We start from the raw sequence: 21,977 nt of genomic DNA, 5'->3' as shown, positions 1-21,977 counted from the left end.
CAATCTCCGAGTGTAGCGCGTACAAGCACCTCAGCTGTCGATGGTCTTGATCTCGCGCTGCATTGCAGTGGCACTAGGTCAAGCTCAAGCTCAAGCTCATTTTCTTCGCCCCTTGTGTGTCTGACTGCGCTGCGAACATGGCGCCGGTGGTTCGTCCGTTCGAAGCTTTCACCGCTCAGCGCAGTGCTCGTTCAGCTTGTAGCAGTAGTCATGATTTTTCGGTAACCGAGGTAGCCTTTCCAGTGTCCTTCCAAGGTCGAGGTACCAGCTTCGACTCCGTTTGCTTCGACCAGTTGTGTTCCCAGCTTCGACTGTACGTGTTCACACATGCTTCGTCGTTCCAATGACCTCTCCTCTGACTTTTTCCCAATCGATGCTGTTGTCCAACTCTTCATCCACCAGTCCCACAATGGTGATATTGTCACCTCTTACAAGGTACAGGCCATGGCTGACTTGCGAGCTGGGTTCTGGGTCATCGGTGGGACGGATGATGCGCTCGACGGTGTCGTTTAGGACGATGTTGGTGACTTGGTCGCAGGAGAGGAGGGTGCCGACAAGTGTGCGACCGTCAACTGTGATGACTAGCACCTTTTCTGCAAGCACAGCATGTCCAGTTAGTTATGTGACTTGATGAGATGTCAGGGTTGGGTTCGAGCGCGTACTGTCGATGTAGGTTTGTAAAGACATTGCGGCCCAACCGCAGCCTCACTCAGATGGGGGACACGACGAGACGAGATGTGACGGTGAGCCTCAGGTCAATCAATGTCAACAACGAGGAGCGCGGAAGGCTTCTGTGTCTTCTCTACTGCACTCGCAAGACGGGACAACCTAGGTCTCGGACCAAGACATCGAAGCACCAGTAGTTCAAAGTTTCACGGGCTCAAGGAATTGCACAACTCGTCAACACGTAAGAATTCCATGCCTTTGAGGTCAGTCATTGACTGAGTGGAACGAAAAGGCTGCGGCAGCTACAAAAACCGCCGGCGGGCTCTTGGGATCCACCGATGATTTGCTGCCAGTGACTTTCGGCCTCAGCCTCATCAGAACTGGAACCGGGGCGGACTTGGTCGACCGACATTATTGCATTGATAGTCCGAGTCATGCGGTCTTCGGACCAATCTGATTCTTATTCTTCACTGCTTCTCCAGTCCGATCCGACGTTCACAACAGGTCCGCATGCCACGAGACTGCAGTGGCCTCAGAAAAAGGAATCCCACTCGCTCCTTGCTCGACACAGTTCTCGCCAGGCAACACTGCTCGCGTGTCTTTTTGGACCACAACACCCAGGCAACGACCTGGGCTGATATGATCGATATTACTGGACGATTTTTGGTTCGAGATATAAATAAACAATGGACGCTACATCGATACCGTCGCCAGACTTGAAGCTGGAAACATTATTGTCAATATGGCCCATAGCCAGGAACCTGAGTCAATGGCTTCCCGTGGGAGATTTAATCAGTCTTTCAAGATCGAGCGTTACCCTCCGCGCGGTGCTTCATGGATTCGAAACACCAAGACTACCGCCTCAAGACCGTGAAGAACTAGTACCATCTGATCCAGGGACTGTCCGTGACGAGCTGCACATTGGCCAACACGGCACTATCTACTGGCAGCAACTGAAAGACCAAGCACCCTTCGAATGTTCTTCTCGCACGCATACCAAAGGACCTACCCCCAAGCCATGCCGGTATTGTTCCAAACCGATATGTGACGCGTGCATTGTGCGATCGTCATTCGCCCGAGGCCACGAGAACACTTTCCAAAATCGGACACGGTATTTATGTTCCAAGTGTTGGGAAACCGGAAACTCGAGCCAAAGCGAACGCTTCCCACTACTGAACAACAACACATCAAGTCCTGATCCTAATCCTCCCAAAAGAAAATGGTATGATCCCGACGGGAGTACCAAGGACTACTGCACCTGCACTTTAAAGGATGACGGATGGCTCTGCCTCGACTGCAAGGATTTGCAAAACCAGGAAGCTCTGTCCATTACTCACTGCCATGGAAAAGATTGCAGGGAACCACTTGAAGCCGACAAGGAGAGGAGGAGGATCTGTCTGTGGTGCAACAAGGCTCTTCCGCGACAAATTGGCGGCACGACTCGGTATCACTGGAACCAGAAGATGGTCGAGGCGCGGGCGCGGAATGCAGCTTCTCGTCAAGCAGATCTCGAGGAATACAATAAAAGACGCTTGAAGCTGATGAGGATGTCTCGAAGAGAAATGCGAGGCGACGAGGCTGTCAAGGACGACCCGGACGCCGACGTCCCACAGTTCGTTCGACATCTCGACACACTCAATTATCGCAGTTACATGTCTGACGCCGCGGCCCCCAGTGGAGACGCCATCTACGACTCTAAGAGGGGCTACTGGAGATATACGCGGGAGTTTCTTCTCGAGATGGGAACCCGGTGTCGCTGTGCTCGGCTTCCGCCGCCGCCGCAGATTAAAGCTTTTTGTGCCAGTGCGTTGACGTTTGCTCGAACGAATGGTCAACTGTCGGAAGAGATGCTGCTGCTAACGCCCATTAACGGATCCAAAGTCGAAGAAACTCGTCTGAAACAGTGGTACCGACTCAAGGCTGTGGTTCTGGAACTCCTACTCGTGCAGAAACTAGGGTACAAGGAAGCCCAGCGTCTTCTTCAAGAAGAGTACGGCTTCTCTGCCCCGGTCAAGGAGTATCGCCAGGCATTACATCAATGGTATATCCAACTGCCTGTCAAGGAGCTGGAGTACAGAAGGCCGTCTCTGGTAGAGCAGGAAGCTGTTGATGTTGAACATGGCAGCAGCAGCAGCCTCGGGCCTCTACACAGCGCCGAAGGCAATGTTACGGTGGAACGAAACGACGCTTCTTATTCAGTCTCAGAGACTCTACGCATTCCCCCCTCGCCTGACAGTGATGCACTCGACCTGGAAGCCCCGGACCCCGAAGACCAAGACGATGATATCGCTGTCATCCCCGTGAAGACTGGCACTATCCCAGACCTCCAACTCGACAGATGCAGCGACCTGCATCATGGTCGAAAAGAAGAAGACGGAGAAGCGACCTCTTCCTGGCTTCCTGGTGCTGCTGCTGCTGCTGCTGCGCCGCACACAATTGCCGACTCAGAGCCAGGTCCAGCTCATCCTGGTGAACCAGAAGAAGAACATCAAGGAGAAATCGACGACAACGACGAAAATCCGCCCCCATATACTGCCGAGGCATGATCAAGGGGTCGATTGTCGAGTCGAGTCTCTGTGATCGACTTGCTCGACGAGCGGAGCAAGCATCAACGCAAGCAGCAGATCACGCAAATTCGTCTCAAATGGACCCAACCCGCCTGTTTGATCAGGAAACGCCTGGCAAGCACCACGGCAGAACCATAATGACAAAATGATGAATGAATGATATGTAATGAAATGAACCTGATAATTTTGAATTGCGGAATTAAATCAATAGAATCAATAGCTGGACAAAATTACCCAGGTACGACTGCTCGCCTAATGGAAAGAATGAACTCTGTTACTGTGGGATGATTCTTCTGTGGCATTCTGAACATATGTAGTATACGGGCCTCGGCTGACAATACCCGCACTAGCAGTATACACTGGTCGCAGTGCGCATGCAAGGTTGTTGCAGTGGTGGGTTGTGTGTGAGGAAGTTGCACAGATGCATGCAACTGAGTGACGCCACTGCAGATCCCAACCCGATTTATTGCATTGATGCAATTCCGAATTGATTTTCAATCTAATAATTAAAGAAGCGAATTTATGATTGGGCAACTCGAACGAATAAAACAATATATACACCATGATAAATATACCCCTGGTAGGCACCATGACATACCACCACAACAACAACCTAATGCTTTACAGTCTTGTGGACTACTTATACGTGACACACTCAGTTCAATTCATCAATCAAGATCGAACAAGACCAATAATAAAAAAGGACAAAAAATCAAAGCTCGTTATTGCAGTCCACACACACAAAACTCCAGGGCAATAATAAATATGTAGTGTAATTTAGTCATGTAAAGCACCTTATGCACCGCATTGCAGACACCGCCCAACTACTAGTACTACCAGGTACAAGTAGTCACTTAGTTACTGGCAGCGGCTGTATCCTCCCTCAGTCATCTGTCCACTCTCAACTACCTAGTCATCATGCATGCTCTGTTAACAATATCGACAGGATTTGCCTCGCCCACACGGCTAGACCGGTCAGTTGAACGCAATGTGCTGAACACGAGTATGACCGCCACGAACAATCCGAGGGAAAGTAAGTCGGCCCAATCATATGGCCCTCCTCGCGAGCACTTCTCAAATGATCAAAGGCGAGCATAAAGGACTTATCAACCCAGCAAGCCCATGTTGGGACCAAAGCACATCACCTGACCAAGTACGTGGTATGAGTCCTGCACGACAACAAGCCCCGTTTCACGACTGTCTATACAGATTTTCCCTCACTTGTTTCTTCCACAGTCGAGAGCGGTATCAAAAGTCGATGCCACCGGGATCTGAGCCGACGCCTAGTCGAACTCCTCCTGGGTCGCCTCAATGAGCGGCGAACCGAAATATTGACAGCGATCAAACGGTGTAACCAGTTCACGACCGACGCGAAATTGGCCGGACTCTATTCTTGCCCGAAGCCCAGTGTCTCTTCCACGGCGATTGAGAGCTTTTGTTGGAGAACCTCGTAAGATTTGTAAGGTGGCAGGTCAAGACGATTGAAACTGTTGAGAAATTAAGTTAGCCACGAAGAAAATACCCCACGAAAGATTTCGTCGCCACGACCATATCATGCCGGCAAAGGGCACAACATACCAAGTATGACTCTTCGGCAAAGCATTGATCTCGCCCGCCTTTTCAATGGTAAATCTTCTGGGCCCGTCACTACCTTGCAGATCTTTGAATCCATTGACTGGGATTCTGCTGGTGCCGGTTGCGAATTGCAAGAGACGACTCTTCTGTTCAGCGTCCCAGGACCGAACGATTTTCCAGAAATTCTGAATGACTTCGTCCGACTCCTGGTAGCCACGGTAATCCGTGTGTTTCTTCCAATCGTCAACGTCAATGTCGGCGATACCGCCGATCAACAGCTCTAGTTCTCTTTCGTCAAAGACATTGACGAGATCTTGGGGAATAAGTTCGTTGAAACCGGTGATGAAAGCGTTGAATTGCTCTTCCACCCTCTTCACGATCTTCCACTCCGTCACAAGTCTGATACCAAGTTAGATCTTTTTGCCACAATTATCGGCTGTTTCGGCGACAAGACTTACTCGACATATTCTCTCTTGTTCTCGTTGGTGACGGGGATGTTACGCCCATTCGGCTTCAAATCTATCGTCTTGGTTTCTCCGAATTGCTCGTCTTCGATCGAGAAGGTTTGATCAAGAACATCCGTGATATCGTTCTCCAAGCACCAGGTCAAGTTCTTGTGGTATTCTTCATCGACACCCTCCATGTCATTGATGGTGACCTTCTTTCGAAGCATCATCTTGTAGAAGGCACCGATGAAGAACGAATCCAAAAACCGACGGTGAAAGATGGCCAGTCCCACCACTCGACCAATGAATTTGAAGTAGTTGAGATGTTCTGGATTGATACCAGAGTGAGGATTGATTTGGAGAGTGTAGTTGTCGTGAGCCGAGTACTCGAACAGACAATAGAACGGGTTGAACATTTCGTGCGACAGCAGGAAAAAGAACTCCCTGTTGGAGGTTAGAACAAGTCAACATGCAATAAAATCTCAACTTACCGAGAAAGACCACCATAGTCCAGACCATCTTCTCCGTCAAACTTGATCATTAAGCGTTTCTTCAAATCGGTTGCGCTCTGCCGCATGATCTCGGCGTAGGAGTCCTCGAAGATAGCGCCACGTCGCACTTTGATATGGCACTGTCCAGACAAAATGCGCAAAGCGGGTTGCGAACGGAAATATATCAGCTTTCGTCGGAAATCACGCTTGTACTGCGGCACACCCTGGTCCAGAGAAGACGGTAGTCGTGGGTCATCCCAGGTCGTTGTCTTGGTGTTGTGGTCCACAAAGTAGACGCGAGCAGTGTTGGTGAGTCTCATTTCCCAGCCACTAGGCAGTGGCCCTAATTGTGACACCGGCTGTTGCTGTATAGTGGTGTTGTTGCCCGACGGGTTGTTGCCATACATCCTTATGTACTGCTGTCTCCGTGGATCAACCCAAGTGGTGGTCCGTGTATTATGGTCAACGAAGTAGGCTCGGCCTTCGGGGGTGTGCCTCATTTCCCATCCAGCTGGAAGTTCTCCGGTTCCAGGAGTGGTGGCCCCGGTAGCCATCATTTGCACAGCGTTGTGTTGAGAAGGAGATCCCCCTCGGGATTCTTGCAAACTCGGGGAATTGGCACCCGTGCGGTCTTCAGGCAACATGCGGTTCTGATGGCGTTGGCGCTCAACCTGCATATTGGCCTCGAGCCGGCTTCGAGCCTCAGTCTCGCTGAGGTGATTCGAAGGTCTTGTCCAGGTGGTAGTTCTCGTGTTGTGATCGACGTAGTATGTCCTACCCAGATTATCTTCGCGGCGTTCCCATCCAGCGGGCAACCGTCCTTGGCTATCTTCGAAAGAGCTAAAGCCTCCTGATCTGCCAGCGTTGGTAGACGCTGATTGTGAGGCAGTGCCGTTGACGGCTGTTGTAGAGGCTCTCGCCTCGCCCGAACCGGAGGTGGTTGTTCGTGATGGCGCAGGACTTCGTGCTCGGACCGGCAGGGTCTGGTTGACTGTGGTGCTGCTCAAGTGCGGATTCGAGCCATTAACACTGGGCGCAGCGCTCGCGGATGGCCGATTTGGTTGATTGGGAGGGGGAGCGGAGAGGTTGGTGGATAAGTTCACGATTAGTTTTCCATGAACGACCAAGTTATCGGTGGACTTCTTAAGATCCCGAGTGAGCATTTCTGATTTCGTTAGCACCAGAAGTAGCAAGGCAGTGAGGGAGGGATTCACCATCTCCGCCCACGTCCAAATCGATGACATCGCCAATGCGAACGTTGATGACTCCAAGGAAGCCCTGATCCTTCTTCTTGAATTTCTTCTGGTCGAAAATCTGGATGGCTAGAATACTGTCTTCCGTAACTCGCCTACAGAATAGTCAGTGAACGTGCGACTTGACAGCATGGAAAAGCAACCCACATATCGAAGGATTCGTTCCAATAGGGATTCAACGTTTTCCTGATCACAGAGGTTGTTTTTGTCTGTTCCCCTCCGATGGTCGCTACCGCGAAAGGGTCTGGAAATCCTATAAAGATCTCAATAACCGTCTCTCTTACTCGTTCTCAGCCTGATTAACTCACTGAAGACATCTCTTTTGTATAGGCCGTCAGCCGCGATGACTGAGGAAGAAGGTTAGTCTCGAGGCACGCACGGCTCCGCGATGGGGGCAGGAACGCACTCGTAACTCGCAGATTGGGCTCTCTATAATGTCACCGTCAGTATTGATACCAATTCTTGATCTGCAAGAACACATACGCAGGCAGATTGGCTTCGGGCATCTTGTGCTCTTGACCGCGAGGTAGCGGTCCACGGTCCAGGCCACTGACAATGGATCGGCGGGGTACTGTGACAAGAGAGAAGACTTGAGGATGGACAAGCCAATATCTCCGTCGAACGAGTAGAGGAGATCTGGCGATTTCGACGACGGTATCCTGATGTTTACAGGAATTCTCGGGATCGGGTGTCAAGCGTATTGGCAACGCGGCTCAGTAATGGAGCGTATTCGCAAAACAGGTCAGTGGGAGTCCCGCTGGACGAGGCGCAGCTCGAGTGACTGTAGGCGCTAAGAACTTTGCGGAAGGGCACGGTATGGGACAAGGGTTCGAGTCGGCCTGGCGCAAGAATAAGGGAACGACGCTCATGTCATGATTGCATAATAAGAGAGACAAAATTGACGATACCACCATCAAGTGAAGAGACTGTCGTGGGTTGAGGTTGACGATAGATGTCTCCTAGCAGGAAGAGTACGAATGTGCTACTTAGTATCTTAGTAGTAGGGTAGGGTAGTACCGTAGTAGGTGCCACTGTCATTATTTGCCTGCCCGGGCCCCCGGAGTTGCTCGACTCTAGACGTGGTCAAGGTACCTGAATTAAAACTATCAGCACCTCAGGCTTTGCACCGTGTCCACTATTACCACCGCTGTACCTCTACCGCGCGGTGCAGCTGTTACTACCAACGGCGTCATGGTCACGGTGGTGTCGTCTTAAGAGCCTTCTACCCAGTGCTGCAAGCTCTTTCATTCACCTATTGAGTCGGTCGGTCGTTCGGAAGCCACCAAGTAGAGACAGGACTCCCCCTTCCAAGTTTCGCTGCACCGCTGCCGCGCAGACTCGGGAAGATCTTACATCATATCGACGCTTACACTCACAACCTCTTCACGGCTATATGAAAATGACCTGTCGTGACCAGCAACACAACAATAAATCCTAGCAGTAGAAACAATAGTAATACTAATAGTGGCAACTCACGAGGATCAAAAGTACGGGCGCGACCACAACAACTACGACCACCGGAGCTACAAACAGCAATCAATGAGCAGCATTGGAAATATGTAGCACGAATTTTGACAATGCGCATTGATGGAGGAACCTGGACACCTCGTGTTCTAGCTGTTGCCGTGCCGGCCAGTCTGCGAGATATGCTCTTCGCGTCCTCGAGGTACTAGTACTTCTGCAGCTCTCAGAAGCCCATTGGGGTTGCATTCCATAAGCTTCGTCAAACCGTGCGCATAGGCAGTCTGTCCGCCAGGCTACTCTCAAATGTGATTTGAGTCTGCCGTCGATATGTGTCTCCAAAACCAGAGGGCGTGGTATGCAGCAATGGCTTGGGACTCGCGCGACAGCAACGCATAGTTGCCGTGCAAACAGGTCTCAATGTAGTCTCCGAGTGTCTCATAGCACGTGTAGGCTTGAGTGTCAAGTCGTCAAGGAGGTCGGTGTCCTCTCAATAAGGGGCATATCCACGACCGCGACCTCGAAAGCCACCTCGCGGGCCGCCTCGTGGAGCGCCATAGCCACCACCGTGACCTCCGAAGCCTCCTGCGTAACCACCACGGCCGCCAAACCCTCCTCGAGGACCACGCATTGGACCGCCTCGACCGCCTCGACCTCTAGTCATGCCGGGAAGATTGGTTCGCTTCGGGACGACCTATGCGTTTGATTAGTACACGAACATCACCTCGAGCAAGTCCCACCAACCTTGAGATTACGACCACGGAAAACACTCTCGTTGAGGACCAAGGCCTGTGCCACCAATGCCGGGTCTGAGAACTCCACGTATGCATACCTGCGCGAAATCCTATTAGTAACCCATCTCTTGCCAGGCAGCATGAAATGATTTTTGAATAGAACGGAAAATGCATTGCATCCAGCTCTTGAACAAGCCTTATGCAAGATAGTGCTTGGATATTTAAACCCACCCCTTGGGATGACCAGTGAACTTGTCCAGCAGGATGGTGACGCGGTTTATCGATCCTGGTCCACTGGCAAAATGTGCTTGAATCTCTTCTGGCGTCGCGCCATAGTCGACGTTGCCGACGAAGATGCTGCGCGCGTCGACGTCCTCTCGATCTTCTCTGCGACCACCCTCGGACTGTTGCTCGAGTTGACTTTGCATTTCTCGTAGTTTGGCGGCTTCGGACTCCATCTCGGCAACGCGTCTCTTCATCGCTGCGATTTCTTCCTGTGCCGCGTTGTTAGCTAAAGTCATTCCATACAAAAACTGTCGGCTGCAACGAGGAGGGGCCTCGAGGGCAGGCAGACTGAGAATCTTACTTCTTCCTCGCCGCCATCTTCCTGGCTTTCATGGCGCTCATCTTTCACCTCGAGTTCTTCTGGCATGATGCCTTGTGTGTTTGTTTCCGTGTAGGGCTCGAAGAGAGGCAAGTGTTTCGATCGGAGGATGCGGCAGACGTAGGGGAGAAGAGGAAGAGATATATGCGGTGGTGGAAACAGGGAGGAATTAGGGTGACAATCGGGTCTGAGTTGACAAACGGGTGAAAAGTAGATGAATGGGCGCAAAGGTGAATGACGCCCAGATTCTCATGTGTATTATACTGTAGATGACAATAGTAAGGCTCTGAAGCCACGACGTATAGTTGTAGTGGTGAAGGGTCCCTCGCGGTTTGATGCGGTACAGACAAATGCCAGTTCCATAACAGTGCCCACCGCAGTCCGCCAGCCTCTGACAGTATTAGTCAGTTGAGGCTGCCCACCCCAGTCTTGCCAAGGGCTGTATGCATTGTCCAATCTGCCAGACCAGTTTGGGAATGGGCGGAATGCCACCTTACTGAGACTTCATGTTTACTGTCTTTGACGGTTGGGGCTGCCTAGGACGGAGTTTGCAGACTTGGTAAGTATCTACTTGCCACTGCTACCTAACGATAGGTGTCCTTGATCACCAAGAGGTGCCGACAAATTATTCACGCTTGCCCTACAAGAAGTGTTTGGGGCCCGCCTGACGTGGGCAGACAAAGATACGGTGGGATTAAGGCATCGCCAGTCAGAAGCATCTAACTAATATGGCGACAGTAATGTTGCAATATAGCTGCTAACAATGTGTGCAATTTTCAGGTAATATGGCTTGGAAGTGGGCGGTAGCATAATGCACGCCTACTAAACAATAGCTATAATGGGAAATATGACATGCAGGGCAACTGCAACAATGCTTGAGCTTGGCTCGGAGTTGAAGGGGATGCCTTGTGATAAAGGCAAGGTGATGATGTAAGGGCAGATGGTAGGGACAGCAACGTAGGAGTGGCGAGGTGCCAGCGGGGGCAGCAGGGTGGGGGGTGGGAAATCAAGCGGCAGCGAGGTAAGGGCGACGAGGAGGGACAGCAAGGTAAGGACAGCAGGTAAGGACAGCGAGGTAGGAATGCAATGGTGAGGTGGGAACGGCGGGGTGCTAGTAGTTGGGGGGCTACCGGGTGAGGGGCAGCAAGTTAAGGAGCAATGAGGTGATAACGGCAACGAGGTGACGACGGCGAGGTAAGGACGGCGAGGTAAGGACGGCAGGTAAGGACGGCGAGGTAAGGACGGCGAGGTAAGGACGGCGAGGTAAGGACGGCGAGGTAAGGACGGCGAGGTAAGGACAGCAGGATAAGGATAGCGTGGTGGGGGCGGTGGCAACGAGTAGTAGGGGGCAACGGGGTGAGGGGCAACAAGGTCAGAACGGCGAGGTAAGGACAGCAAGGTAGGAGCGGCGGGGTGTTATGGGAGGGCAACAGGGTGAGGGGTGGCAAGTTAAGCGGCAACGAGGTTAGCTGAGGACAGCGTGGTAGGTGGCAGCAAGGTAAGGGCAGCAGGGTAAGGACACAAAGGGAAAGGATGGCAAGGCAGCGACGGTAAGGTACGACGACGGCAAGGCGACGACAACGATCTACAACTACACATTGTCCCCCAAACCCAGCTCCAGGCCGAGAATGATGGACAGTGATGGACTACAACTACATCTCCTCCTCCAAACCCAGCTCCAGGCTGATGAATGATGGAAAAGCAAAACACCACCCAAACGCAGCAAGAAATCAGAACACCCCCCAAATGCAGCAAGAAATCAGAACACCACCCAAACGCAGCAAGAAATCAGAACACCACCCAAACGCAAGACGAAATCAAAACACCACCCAAACGCAGCAAGAAAGCAGAGCACCACCCAAACGCAAGACGAGATCAAAACACCACCCAAACGCAGCAAAAAAACACAAGGTGAGATCCCAACGCCGGCGCACTGAAGAAACGAGCGGACGCAAACACCAAGCCCAACACCCTGCTCGTCCACCCTTCCATGAAGTCTCTCTACCATCCTCAGTTGCTCTGGGAAGAACCCCGTGCGCGAGAGCCCCGACCTGCGGCTGGGCTTGCCTTCTTGACGAAGGGGTTCAGATCTCGGCGAGCCCCCCAGTTGATCGGATGTGTTCGGCGCCGAATCACCTCCTCTAGCGCAGACTCCGTCGATGATATACACCAACGACGGGGGTCCTGCAGAGGGCCGACGAATTCGGGCTTCACAGGCACCGGTTCTGGCGTGGGCTCGCTGGAGAATCCGCAAAGCCGACGCAGGTTGCGGAGTTTCTCGGACGGGGTCCGTTCCCTCGGCGCCACCGGTGCAGGCCCGACGACGACAGCCTCGAGTTCAACCTCAAGGGCGCCGTCGGGACCAGCAACAGTGGTTTCTGGGGACGGCGAGCGGACAACAGGGGAAGATGGACTTACCGGGCGAGGAGCCGGCTCGTCATCCTCACGATATCTTTTGCTGCAGACACAACCCATTTTGACTGTAATAGCTTTCAATGTGTATGTTTCTGTGGCGAGTTAGATGGGATCTGAAGAAAAGAAAAGAGAAAGAGAAGTTGAAATCGAGGAGGGAGGAAGAGGTACTTATACCTTTCAGAATTGCCCAGAAAGTCTAATGTCTGATCTTTCTGGCCATGTGTTCAAAAGATCAGAGTTTGAAAACGAGATCAGAGTTCGAAGACGTGTCCCTTCCATTTCAGGATCGTCAAAATCATCAGATCGCATTGGTGATGTTGGTGAGGCAGTGCTGGTGTATCATTGGGATACCAGCATCAACATATTGCCAAGTTAGGAATATGACAGACAGCGAAGTTGAACGTTCTGGTGAGAGTTCTGGCCCTGCAATTGGCCGCACGACGAATGTTCCCACCATCCCCAGCTTCTCAGTGGATGACCAGTATACCTGTCCTCTTGGCTCCACACCTTAATGTACGGGGTCAAAAGGACAAGCCATTGGTTTTCTCTCAATTGGACACACGACTCGCCACGCGAAGTCTATTCACCAAATGACCGCTCCACTTCACAGTATGGAACGTCGATCTTCACCCGTCCAACACTTCTTGATCTCATTTGCTTCTGGCCACCTGGTTTCAACTTCTGTTCAATCAGCGCGCAAGATCAGAAGAAATCCCTCAGATCACATCGAATCAACGTTCAGGATCAGAGAATCAGAGCAAAAAGTCGCTCAACATCAGATCAACCTGCAATTCTTGCCTGTGAATGGCCAGCAAGCCAGCTTTGTCAGTCTGAAATTCTGATTCGCCCTGAGGCATTCGGGCTCTGAGTGGCCGAAATGGAAGGCAGGAGAGTGCTGGCCTGCTGAGTCAGCACAGAAGTCGCGAGCCGTGAGAGATGAGATGGCTGCATAGAAGCCGGGAAAGCAGGCGGCGCAGTATATGGGCGAGGAAGGAGTGAGCGTTGATGGCTGTAGGACGTTTTCCTGGGCACAGGAGGCTTTTTCCCGAGGCTGAAGACACCTGGAACGGTGAAAACGAGAGGAAGTTGGACCTGAGCAGGAGAGGATGTAGCAATCGCACTCAGACTGATGTAGAGACATGTATCGACGACGACGAGCTTCCAGGGAACTCTTTGACGTGTTTTCTATGGGAGCTGCTACATGAGTGTATCACCGCTATTGAGCATTGAGCAGGAAGATTGAGCATCAACCAAGCAGCTTCAATCTCATCCATCTCAAGCTTCAGCCTACATTCACTGCTTCTCAAGTAATTGCGGCTGTAAAATACATCTCAAGGACGAACGATGTCGTCATCCGCATCCATGGCCTTCTGAGGGTATACCATGTATATGGCCGAAGAAATTGGCTGTTCTTCGTAACCGAACGGGCTCTGAAGTACGGAAGTCCTCTAGTGAGCGTCTCAGGCCTCCCAGAACTGTGGTCATCGACAGTAAGAGTCAATTGGAGTCACCGCTGGTATTACAGATACGCACAGCCTGCACAGAGAGGGAGAGAAAGAGAGTAGAAGGAAGGGAGAGAGCTCAGGGAAAGAGATCATACAACAGTGCGTTCACGACGGTCCTCGACGCTTAGATGGAGGAACGACATTGTAGAGGGGGCACTGGATAGTATCTACTAATTTACGATGGTAGTCAGACGTCTATTCCTCCATGAGATCGACTCAGGCTGTAGAATAAGGTAGTCCATAGATTGGGCGGAGGCTGCGACTGCTAGGTTTCAACGGCAGCGGCAACAGCAGAAGGCACAGCAACAGGGAGAGTGGCAGCAACAAGGACAGCCACCCAACGCCAACAGCAGCGGAGAGACAGTCTAAGAGCTCACTTCCAAGGGGAAAGAAATCGCTCGACGAGATGATTACTGACTACCATTGCTGGCTACGCCCGCGATTACAACTATCAGATGGTCAATGAAATAGGTAGAGAGGTCTTGAGGGCGGTGCGTGGCACTGAGACGACGAAGTAGAGTCATGGTTTTAGAAGGATGGCTTATCATTCTTCAGACTGGTTAGAGAGACCGAGAGACACACAGAGACGCCCACAAAGGAGAGATACAGACAAGACGCCCAGAGAGCCACAGCGAGAGGAAGATACGCAGGAAGAGTCTCAAGAGAGGCACGAGTCGCTCTATACGAAGACGGAGCTGATACTACTATACTAGTAGAAGCAGTAGTGCCTCTGGAAGCATCAGATACCTACCTACTACCTAGGTACGATCATGGCCCGAGAAGGGACGTTATTACAATGGGCAGGGATGTTAAACCCTTGTACAAAGTTATTCTGAGGAAAGCACAGTCGATGGAGGCTTACAAGATGGTGGAAAGGTGGATGAGGACCTCACAGTGCTGACGGAAATAGAGACATGAAACGCTAGTTGTCCTTGGGTTGAGTTGAGCCTCAGACGTGGCCTACATCGGTATCCAGTACTTGGATTGTTGAGGGTGGAAACCAGGTTAACTAGCAAGGAGAACAGCTACCTTGAGGGCTACAGGAAGAGTTCTGAAAAAAGAAGAGGAGAAGGTACGTATGAAAAGCAAATGTAATACACCAAGCAGTGGATGGTGAGAGGAGCTGAGTCTAGTGGCTGAATTGATGATCCATGAGGCAAAGAACTTCCAACTCAAGATCTGTGTTCGGACGGCCAAGATGACTGGTGGCAGCCAGCGGTGGAGAAGAGATTATATTCTCGCAGAGCTCGCCGCTGGGAAGGATGTTTTTCGAGAGGCACAGAAGCAACTCTCCTGTCGTGGTAGGAGTTGGTGGCTACCTGACCTTGGACAATAAATGAAACAAAACGCACACTAAATAAACAAGCAGGCCAGTAATGAAACAAATATATTAAACGAGTAGAACTTGGATCTGGCAGATCTCTCGAGCCGGAAGAGCACGGAGCACACATCAAAGACAGGGCCACGAGCGAAAGGACTGCAGAGAACTTGATTGCAACCGCAGAACTCTGGCCCACGGGGGTTCCGACAAGACACCAACTTCAGACTCGTCGAACCTTGCAAGCTCAACATGAAAATACAGCAAAGAACTGAAACAGCGAGACTGGATGGATGCAATTCTGCACCTACAAGTAATCACTGACCAAGAGTGTGCCCGTTGCCCATGTCACCGCACGCAGGGGGTGCGGCACCAATGATCAAAAGGATACCTGCCTGAGGGAGCCAGGAGTTCTGGGTTATTAGGCGAACTCGAAGTCTGACGCCTTTTCATCGGCTGAGTGGTTGTCCCAAGCCAAGCCAGCTTGATGAACATGTATACCTAGGTAGGCGAGCCATGAAAAAGCGTTGCAGCAAGGAGGGCTTGGAAGGCTGCAAGCTGCCTTATTTTGGATTTCGAGCAAAGCAAACATGATAATAATGCTCACACGCTGGCAGTAAATAACATATAATCTCTTTCCCACCATACTACCTACCTAGTAGAACAGATCTGGTAGCGGTCATTTGTCCCTGCGCGGTGGAGTAGGACGAGTGCTGTGCAGGACGCCGTGACTGGAGTGCAGCTGAGTGCCAGTGCTGCATTAAAGTTGAATAATAGAGTTTCGGGGAAAAACGATGCCAAGTCTAGAAAAGAACACTCATAAAGTCCGCCAGCCTTACCAGCAGCCACTGGCAGGCTCCTACTAGTACAACAACTTGTACAGTACCTGCAGGATCAGATAGTATGACAGGACCTTTTTATCTGATTACGACTTCGGTTCTCTTATTAAGCATACGACATTTCAAGTCCTGCCTTGCCACTTTGCTATATGAGTGGGCACGGTGGCCGTAGCGAAATTATCCTCTGTCACGCATCCGTCATGAAACGCCATGCGCCAGACCAGTTCGCTTCGCGGAATGCCAATTATAGGTCTTCTGCCTTGCAGCCTCGGCTGCATGTGTGCCGATGATTCTGACACGAACTTTTACTGTGTACAGCAGTAGTTCTACTACTAGTAGGTGGAGTGGTCGGATGCTTGGTTATTGCTTACTATGTACCATCATGCTAGTACTGGCTCAGTGCTGCCTCCGAGCCTGGATCGTTCCCCACCGCATCCGAATGATTCCATTTTTATTGACCAAGTTATGCAACCCGGATCGTAGGTACCTTTGCAGTTGGTTATAGTGCCGCAACCTTCGTCCCATTCTTCGTGTCATATGCCTTGTGGATCGAAATCACCAGTACAGTTGGCTTCTGTTCACGAGGCGTCCCAGGGACCGGCCGATCATAAGCGACAGAAGTTGGTTAGGTCCCGATCCTTCCGGCGACCTCCTGAGTAAGTCAGGTTTGCATGATAAATTAATCAGATGGGCGTATACAAGGTCTGTTTTTGCTTCTCATATTGATATTCTCATTGGCATTCCTGGTCATGAAATCTTTGCTGCTCTACGCGACCCTCCCCCTGTCATGGGTGACTGCCTTCTCCTTCAATGCCTACGATTTGGGCTTTCATGGCCTGTACCCGCGTCAAAAGTTTCATTCTGTTGATTATCGGCCGCCTGCTCCCGTGATAAAGCAATGGGATTCCCGATGCGACCCGGGAAACCTTCTTCTCACTCCGCGGGGTCCCTTCGTGACTGGGCAGGCACGTGGTCCTGTCATGCTTGATCCGAAGGGTAACCTTATCTGGATGGACAACCAAGAGTTCATGCAGGCCCTGAACTTTAATGTGCAGAAGTATAAGGGTCAGGACTATTTGACCTTTTGGACCAAGAGCAAGAAAGGGCGCCACCCTGGCCGGCCCAAAAAGTCATATGTGATGGTGAGAATTCCCCCTTTTTTCGGCTCGTGGCTGCTGCACAACAAAAACTGACCTTTCAGCTTGACGCTTCGTACGAAGTTGCCTATAGGATATATCCGCATGGGAAAGGCCTCAAAGGAGATTCTCATGAGTTTCGCATCACCCCACAAGGTACTGCCCTTATAACGATATACCATAAACGGAAAGCGGACTGTACCGATTTGAAATTGGGCAAAAGCTGCTGGATCCAAGATGGTATTTTCCAAGAAATCGACATCGAGACCGGCGATTTACTCTTTGAATGGAGAGCAACAGACCACATCCCCATGAGCCATGTGTTTAGCAGTCCTTCAAGAAAGGATGGACATGGAAAATCGAAAAAGGACGCCTTTGATTTCTTCCACATCAACAGTGTCGACAAGATTGAATCTGGAGATTATATCATCTCTGCCCGTTACATGCATGCTGTGGTGTGCATCAGTGGGAAGACAGGTGAAGTCCTATGGCAACTGGGAGGCAAGAGCAATAGCTTTCAAGATCTCAACGGCGCCACCGACTTTGCCTGGCAACATCATGCAACATGGCTGGGCAACAACACAATGTCGGTCTTTGACAACCATGCCAACAACGTCTTCCATAGCCCATCCTCGCACAGCAAGGGCATGATTATTCGGCTCGACATGGAAAACATGACTGCGAGTCTCGTCCAGAAGTACGTCCACCCCGACGAGATCCTCAATGTATCCCAAGGCTCTGTGCAACTGCTTCCCGAAAGCGGGAATGTGCTGGTCGGATTTGGCAATTCCCCAACCTACATCGAGTATTCGGCGGACGGCGAGGTCCTTTGCGATGCACACTTCGCACTCCACCTCATCTTCGAGATTCTCGACTTCGGATTCGTGAAGTCGTACCGAGTGTTCAAGAGTCCGTGGGTCGGAAGGCCAAAGACGGTCCCGGACGTGAAAATCAAGAATCAGAAAGTCTACGTGAGTTGGAATGGAGCGACCGAGGTGAGAGAATGGAGATTAGAGACCGCTCATGCCTCGGACGCCGAGGGTCACGAATTTGCAACAATTCACCAATTGGAGCGTGACGGATTCGAGACGAGCTTGCCCCTGGACAAGGCCAACCGGTATGTGAGGGTTGCGGCTTTGGACGCCGCGAGAGAGGTGCTGGCATATTCGACCGTGGTCCGGACTCATTCCTCTTCAACGGTAAGTGCCATACTAAATCCGCATAGTTTCCTCCAGAATGCAGGCTAACATTGTCTAGGGCTCTGTCCTACGGGCACTCTTGATCGTTATTACGTTCAGCGTCTTGGCTATCTTTTTTCTATACCGAAAATCCCGTGGACTTGCGCAACTCCCACTTCGGTCACGTCCACTACGTTTTCCGAATATTTCTGCTCTCAGAGCCCGTCTGATGCACAGGTATGCAAGGAGGGATATGGAGTCTGAGCCGGAATCAGATCCCTTACTCCTAGACGAGCGAAATCTTTGAGCCATGTTGTATAGCAAAATTTTCTAATGTCTATTCTACTCTCGCATCCGCGCCCGAAAATTTTGTACTACAACTGTGAGAATACTGGCGGAGCGTCACTTCCCTCAAGGGATTTATGCAACCTCTTCGGAGACTTCCGTCGCCGCTGTCGTCGGTGTTCACGGACTTGAGTCATCACACGAGGTTTTGCCCGTTCGAGAAAAGCGGCGTTTCGGTTCGCTGGACGAGTTGGCATCCGCCAGCCTGTTGTGCAGCGTGTAATTATGCACGCCTACTAGTACTACTCGTCTCTTTTATTATTAGTCAAAAGCGGCAGCCTTGCGGACGCCGCGGGACCCACTTAGAGCCTTCTGAAACGACCTGCTGGACCCAGTAACGGCTAAGGAGCTCCTGCCGTATAGAGAATAGTATCCTTGACTCGGAGTGGGCGGTCAAATGATATCGGCTCCAATTCTCAACTTTTCCCCGACCCGAATTCTCGGCTGCGGCTATTGATTACTCCGGCGGCAGCATTCACACATATTACGGCCGAGGGAGTCGTGGAGCAAGCAGTGCAAGTAGAGACTACATTCCGTGCATGATAAGCTGCCCAGGCGTAGTTGTATACAGGCATCCACTTGTTCCACAGTACCATTGTAAGGGTATTCCTGCGACAGGATGATGTACATACCTAGGTAGTAATCAACCAGAGATATCACGTGGCTTGAATACGGTGAGACACTAGTCTTACCCAATGTTAGTACGGTAGAGCAGTCAGACAACATGGTGATCTTGATTGACCTCCAACGAGATCATTTCATGACGCTGCCCTCAAATCCGCCCTGCGGCCATGGCGGATGAGTTCGACGAGGCGGACTTCTTCGCAGCGGAGGCAGCTGCTCAACGGCCGGCGCAGCCTACGCGAGCAGCCACCCCGAATACAAGTACTGCAACTGGCGGCGCGTCCAAAGTAGTACAGCCGCGGCCGCAGGCGTTGCCTCAAAGACAGGGCCCTTCAGCCATCCTGGTCTCCACGCGGCAAAAGGGCAATCCGATTCTCAAACATGTCACTTCAGTCCCGTGGGAATGGGCTGAGATACCTTGCGACTATGTCTTGGGAGCCACGACGTGCGCGCTTTTCCTTTCACTAAAGTACCATCGTCTGCACCCGGAGTACATCTACGGTCGAATCCGGCAGCTGGGCAAACTTTACAACCTCCGGATTCTGCTGACCATGGTCGACATCACGAACCATGAAGAGGCTCTCAAGGAGTTGTCAAAGACGTCCATGATCAACAATCTCACGCTTATCCTGTGTTGGTCGTCCCAGGAAGCGGGTCGCTATCTAGAACTCTACAAGTCGTACGAGCATGCGTCGGCCGCCTCGATCCGGGCCCACCAGGCCGAAACGTATCAAGAGAGTTTGACCGAATTCGTCACGACGCCTCGGAACATCAACAAGACGGATGCCGCGAGTTTGATCTCCAATTTCGGTTCGCTCCGAAACGCGATCAATGCCCAACCAGAAGAGCTGGCTCTGGTGCCTGGTTGGGGTGAAAAGAAGATAAGGGCCTGGGTGACTACAGTCCGTGAACCATTCCGTGTGAGAAGGGCTGCAAAATCAAGCGCCGCCCTGTTAAGAGAAGAAAGCACCTTGGGCGGTTCGGATGGCAGTGGCACGAACACCCCTGCGGAGAGGTCGGACGGTGGTGCGCATACGCCCATCCCAATCGGCAGAGTCTCTACCGTCAGCAGGCAAGGCTCAAACGTTGTAGTCACCTCCAAGGATGCAGCTGAAGAAGCTGGGCCAAGCCAAAAACGGCCCCGTCTAGAGGCTGTGCACGTTGATAATTTCGAAACCGACGAAGAGGCCGCATTGCTGGCACTTGCCGAGGAAGAAACCAAGATGACCGATGCTGAGAAACCAAAAGCTGCTCAGGCTGTGACCAGAAAAGAGCCGGAGCTGAGCGAGGGCGTCATGGCTGCACTGGCCAAATTGCGCGAGCAGGGTTGAACCAGCACATGCTGCACCAACTGCCAATGTGTTTTGTTCCTGGCATCGACGATCTCCCACGTCCACGAGGAGCGGCTTACTGCGGTTTACTCACGAAAGCGCCGCGAAGTCATGCCAAGTGGCCATCTATCAGAGAACTGTAACACGAATCATAATTCGTACAGACTCGAGCGCGCACGTCATACCGCACAGGATACCGATCTCCGCCACTGCGCGGCACCTGGCGAGGACGATCGTGCGGACCCTCAACCCGCGACTCGTTATAACCAAGGTCTGGGGCAATAATACCTCAATTCTGGTCGGCGCAAGCACCAGTGAGGTCGGCGTGGAAGTTTAATAACTTGCTCGACGGCAGTTTTGGTTGGTCAATCCCACTTCCCCGCGACGACCCCAAAAAAAGAAACCACCGCGATCGACGGGACTTTCGATGCCCCCAGCTTCGGCTTCTGGAAGCTCAAGCGAGATCTAAAAATGGGTCACGTCTCTGGGGTCGTACCTCCTGACCTCAGGCTCTCGAAATTTACAATCAGGCTAAGGGACCGTCCCTCGACACAGCCACATACTACTGCACATGCCTGGTGAAGAGAGGCATATCATATAACAAACACGTCGCACTTCACCATGAGGGCTGATTAGCGAACAACATTACTACACAGTAACCAAACCACCTTTGGAAAATCTAACTGAGACCATGGCCTCCTTTCCAGACGTTCCCCCACCAGCGATGCAGTCGTTCACGACGGCAACTGGCCAGCCTTACTCACCGTCACACAACAAGCCTGGAAAGTCAGGGTCTGCCATGGACGCAATGGCATCCGTCGAGTCATATGGCGCCGGCCCCGCGAACTTGTTACCGATGAAGTTTACCGATGACTCGCTCATCTCGGTTCCCGTCCTAAGACCAGAAGATGTCGGTCGCCACCACCAAGTAGGAGTGGCCTCGGGAGAAGGAGGCAGCCCCCCTGGGGGAGGAGCTGAAACCAAGACCATGACTACTGGGAGGCGTTCCTTTTTCCGTCGCAAATCACATAACTCCTCCAGCAGCAGCGACAATTTCATCATGCGTCGCATCCCACGACGTGAGTATCTCGCGCACTATGCGAAGGATGAAGCGGGACGGTATATCGGCTCCGAAGAACCGGCCAAAGATTGTATTTTGCACGGAGACGATTTGGTCAAGTTCCGTCGTAACCATCGAGATGGAGAAGGAGCAGGAGTGGGTGATTGGAAGAACGAGATATCATCTTCTTCTTCGAACCCCAAAGAGCCTCAGGCTGTCTGGGAGGAGCAGGAGCAGCAGGAGCAGAAGCAGAAGCAGAGCGATGATCCTTTTTTTGCTGCTGGTACAGATTCAAAGAAGAGAAAAAGTCGTTTTGGAAAGTCGTTTTTCAAAACTTCCAACAAGCGCGAGGAAGATGCGGCCATTCATTGATTGAGTCGGTGATGATGGTTATGGTGATGGTGATGGTGATGGAATCATCCGTCCAGT

At 51.7% G+C, this 21,977-nt stretch overlaps 8 protein-coding genes across 8 annotated transcripts; 4 read left to right on the top strand and 4 right to left on the bottom strand.

Moving 5' to 3' along the window:
* Positions 1–321: 321 nt before the first annotated feature.
* HMPREF1120_03821 (uncharacterized protein) lies at positions 322–687 on the bottom strand (the record flags this gene model as incomplete). Its single annotated transcript, XM_009157909.1, has 2 exons — positions 322–593; positions 663–687. The coding sequence occupies 2 exons, from the start codon at positions 685–687 to the stop codon at positions 322–324; spliced, it is 297 nt and encodes a 98-aa protein (XP_009156157.1).
* Positions 688–974: 287 nt separating this feature from the next.
* Positions 975–3,947, top strand: HMPREF1120_03820 (uncharacterized protein). Its single transcript, XM_009157908.1, has one exon. The coding sequence runs from the start codon at positions 1,353–1,355 to the stop codon at positions 3,210–3,212; it is 1,860 nt and encodes a 619-aa protein (XP_009156156.1). The 5' UTR covers positions 975–1,352; the 3' UTR covers positions 3,213–3,947.
* HMPREF1120_03819 (E3 ubiquitin-protein ligase hulA) lies at positions 3,936–8,101 on the bottom strand. Its single transcript, XM_009157907.1, has 9 exons — positions 7,482–8,101; positions 7,405–7,427; positions 7,307–7,345; positions 7,146–7,251; positions 6,960–7,093; positions 5,746–6,910; positions 5,267–5,698; positions 4,812–5,207; positions 3,936–4,720 (listed from the first exon to the last, which is right to left on the bottom strand). The coding sequence occupies exons 1-9, from the start codon at positions 7,502–7,504 to the stop codon at positions 4,621–4,623; spliced, it is 2,418 nt and encodes an 805-aa protein (XP_009156155.1). The 5' UTR covers positions 7,505–8,101; the 3' UTR covers positions 3,936–4,620.
* A 292-nt stretch (positions 8,102–8,393) lies between these two features.
* On the bottom strand, positions 8,394–10,187 carry HMPREF1120_03818 (apoptosis regulator BCL-W). The gene is made up of 4 exons (XM_009157906.1): positions 9,780–10,187; positions 9,425–9,687; positions 9,204–9,291; positions 8,394–9,153 (listed from the first exon to the last, which is right to left on the bottom strand). The coding sequence occupies exons 1-4, from the start codon at positions 9,843–9,845 to the stop codon at positions 8,950–8,952; spliced, it is 621 nt and encodes a 206-aa protein (XP_009156154.1). The 5' UTR covers positions 9,846–10,187; the 3' UTR covers positions 8,394–8,949.
* Positions 10,188–11,619: 1,432 nt separating this feature from the next.
* On the bottom strand, positions 11,620–12,314 carry HMPREF1120_03817 (uncharacterized protein). Its single transcript, XM_009157905.1, has one exon. The coding sequence runs from the start codon at positions 12,270–12,272 to the stop codon at positions 11,808–11,810; it is 465 nt and encodes a 154-aa protein (XP_009156153.1). The 5' UTR covers positions 12,273–12,314; the 3' UTR covers positions 11,620–11,807.
* Positions 12,315–16,403: 4,089 nt separating this feature from the next.
* Positions 16,404–18,698, top strand: HMPREF1120_03816 (uncharacterized protein). Its single transcript, XM_009157904.1, has 3 exons — positions 16,404–17,016; positions 17,076–18,209; positions 18,268–18,698. Exons 1-3 carry the CDS (start codon positions 16,624–16,626, stop codon positions 18,493–18,495), a joined length of 1,755 nt encoding a protein of 584 aa, XP_009156152.1. The 5' UTR covers positions 16,404–16,623; the 3' UTR covers positions 18,496–18,698.
* Positions 18,699–19,324: 626 nt separating this feature from the next.
* HMPREF1120_03815 (DNA excision repair protein ERCC-1) lies at positions 19,325–20,488 on the top strand (the record flags this gene model as incomplete). Its single annotated transcript, XM_009157903.1, has 1 exon — positions 19,325–20,488. One exon carries the CDS (start codon positions 19,325–19,327, stop codon positions 20,486–20,488), a length of 1,164 nt encoding a protein of 387 aa, XP_009156151.1.
* Positions 20,489–21,179: 691 nt separating this feature from the next.
* Positions 21,180–21,920, top strand: HMPREF1120_03814 (uncharacterized protein; the record flags this gene model as incomplete). Its single annotated transcript, XM_009157902.1, has 1 exon — positions 21,180–21,920. The coding sequence occupies one exon, from the start codon at positions 21,180–21,182 to the stop codon at positions 21,918–21,920; it is 741 nt and encodes a 246-aa protein (XP_009156150.1).
* Between the last annotated feature and the right edge of the window lie 57 nt (positions 21,921–21,977).

The sequence above is a fragment of the Exophiala dermatitidis genome, assembly GCF_000230625.1.
Source record: "Exophiala dermatitidis NIH/UT8656 unplaced genomic scaffold supercont1.3, whole genome shotgun sequence".
Classification (NCBI taxonomy): Eukaryota; Fungi; Ascomycota; class Eurotiomycetes; order Chaetothyriales; family Herpotrichiellaceae; genus Exophiala; species Exophiala dermatitidis.
This window is presented reverse-complemented; position numbering and strand designations above follow the sequence as displayed.

What these genes read in the sequence shown, in the direction of transcription:
- HMPREF1120_03817 (XM_009157905.1), bottom strand. Translation starts at nt 12,272, where the DNA reads ATGGGTTGTGTCTGCAGCAAAAGATATCGTGAGGATGACGAGCCGGCT.
- HMPREF1120_03816 (XM_009157904.1), top strand. Translation starts at nt 16,624, where the DNA reads ATGAAATCTTTGCTGCTCTACGCGACCCTCCCCCTGTCATGGGTGACT. An exon ending in CCAAAAAGTCATATGTGATG is followed by an intron (nt 17,017 to 17,075) that starts GTGAGAATTCCC and finishes CTGACCTTTCAG; the next exon opens with CTTGACGCTTCGTACGAAGT. An exon ending in GGACTCATTCCTCTTCAACG is followed by an intron (nt 18,210 to 18,267) that starts GTAAGTGCCATA and finishes AACATTGTCTAG; the next exon opens with GGCTCTGTCCTACGGGCACT.
- HMPREF1120_03820 (XM_009157908.1), top strand. Translation starts at nt 1,353, where the DNA reads ATGGACGCTACATCGATACCGTCGCCAGACTTGAAGCTGGAAACATTA.
- HMPREF1120_03819 (XM_009157907.1), bottom strand. Translation starts at nt 7,504, where the DNA reads ATGCCCGAAGCCAATCTGCCTGC. An exon ending in ATACAAAAGAGATGTCTTCA is followed by an intron (nt 7,252 to 7,306) that starts GTGAGTTAATCA and finishes AGATCTTTATAG; the next exon opens with GATTTCCAGACCCTTTCGCG. An exon ending in GACTATGGTGGTCTTTCTCG is followed by an intron (nt 5,699 to 5,745) that starts GTAAGTTGAGAT and finishes AACCTCCAACAG; the next exon opens with GGAGTTCTTTTTCCTGCTGT.
- HMPREF1120_03818 (XM_009157906.1), bottom strand. Translation starts at nt 9,845, where the DNA reads ATGCCAGAAGAACTCGAGGTGAAAGATGAGCGCCATGAAAGCCAGGAA. An exon ending in AAGATGGCGGCGAGGAAGAA is followed by an intron (nt 9,688 to 9,779) that starts GTAAGATTCTCA and finishes AACGCGGCACAG; the next exon opens with GAAGAAATCGCAGCGATGAA. An exon ending in TCCGTGGTCGTAATCTCAAG is followed by an intron (nt 9,154 to 9,203) that starts GTTGGTGGGACT and finishes TCAAACGCATAG; the next exon opens with GTCGTCCCGAAGCGAACCAA.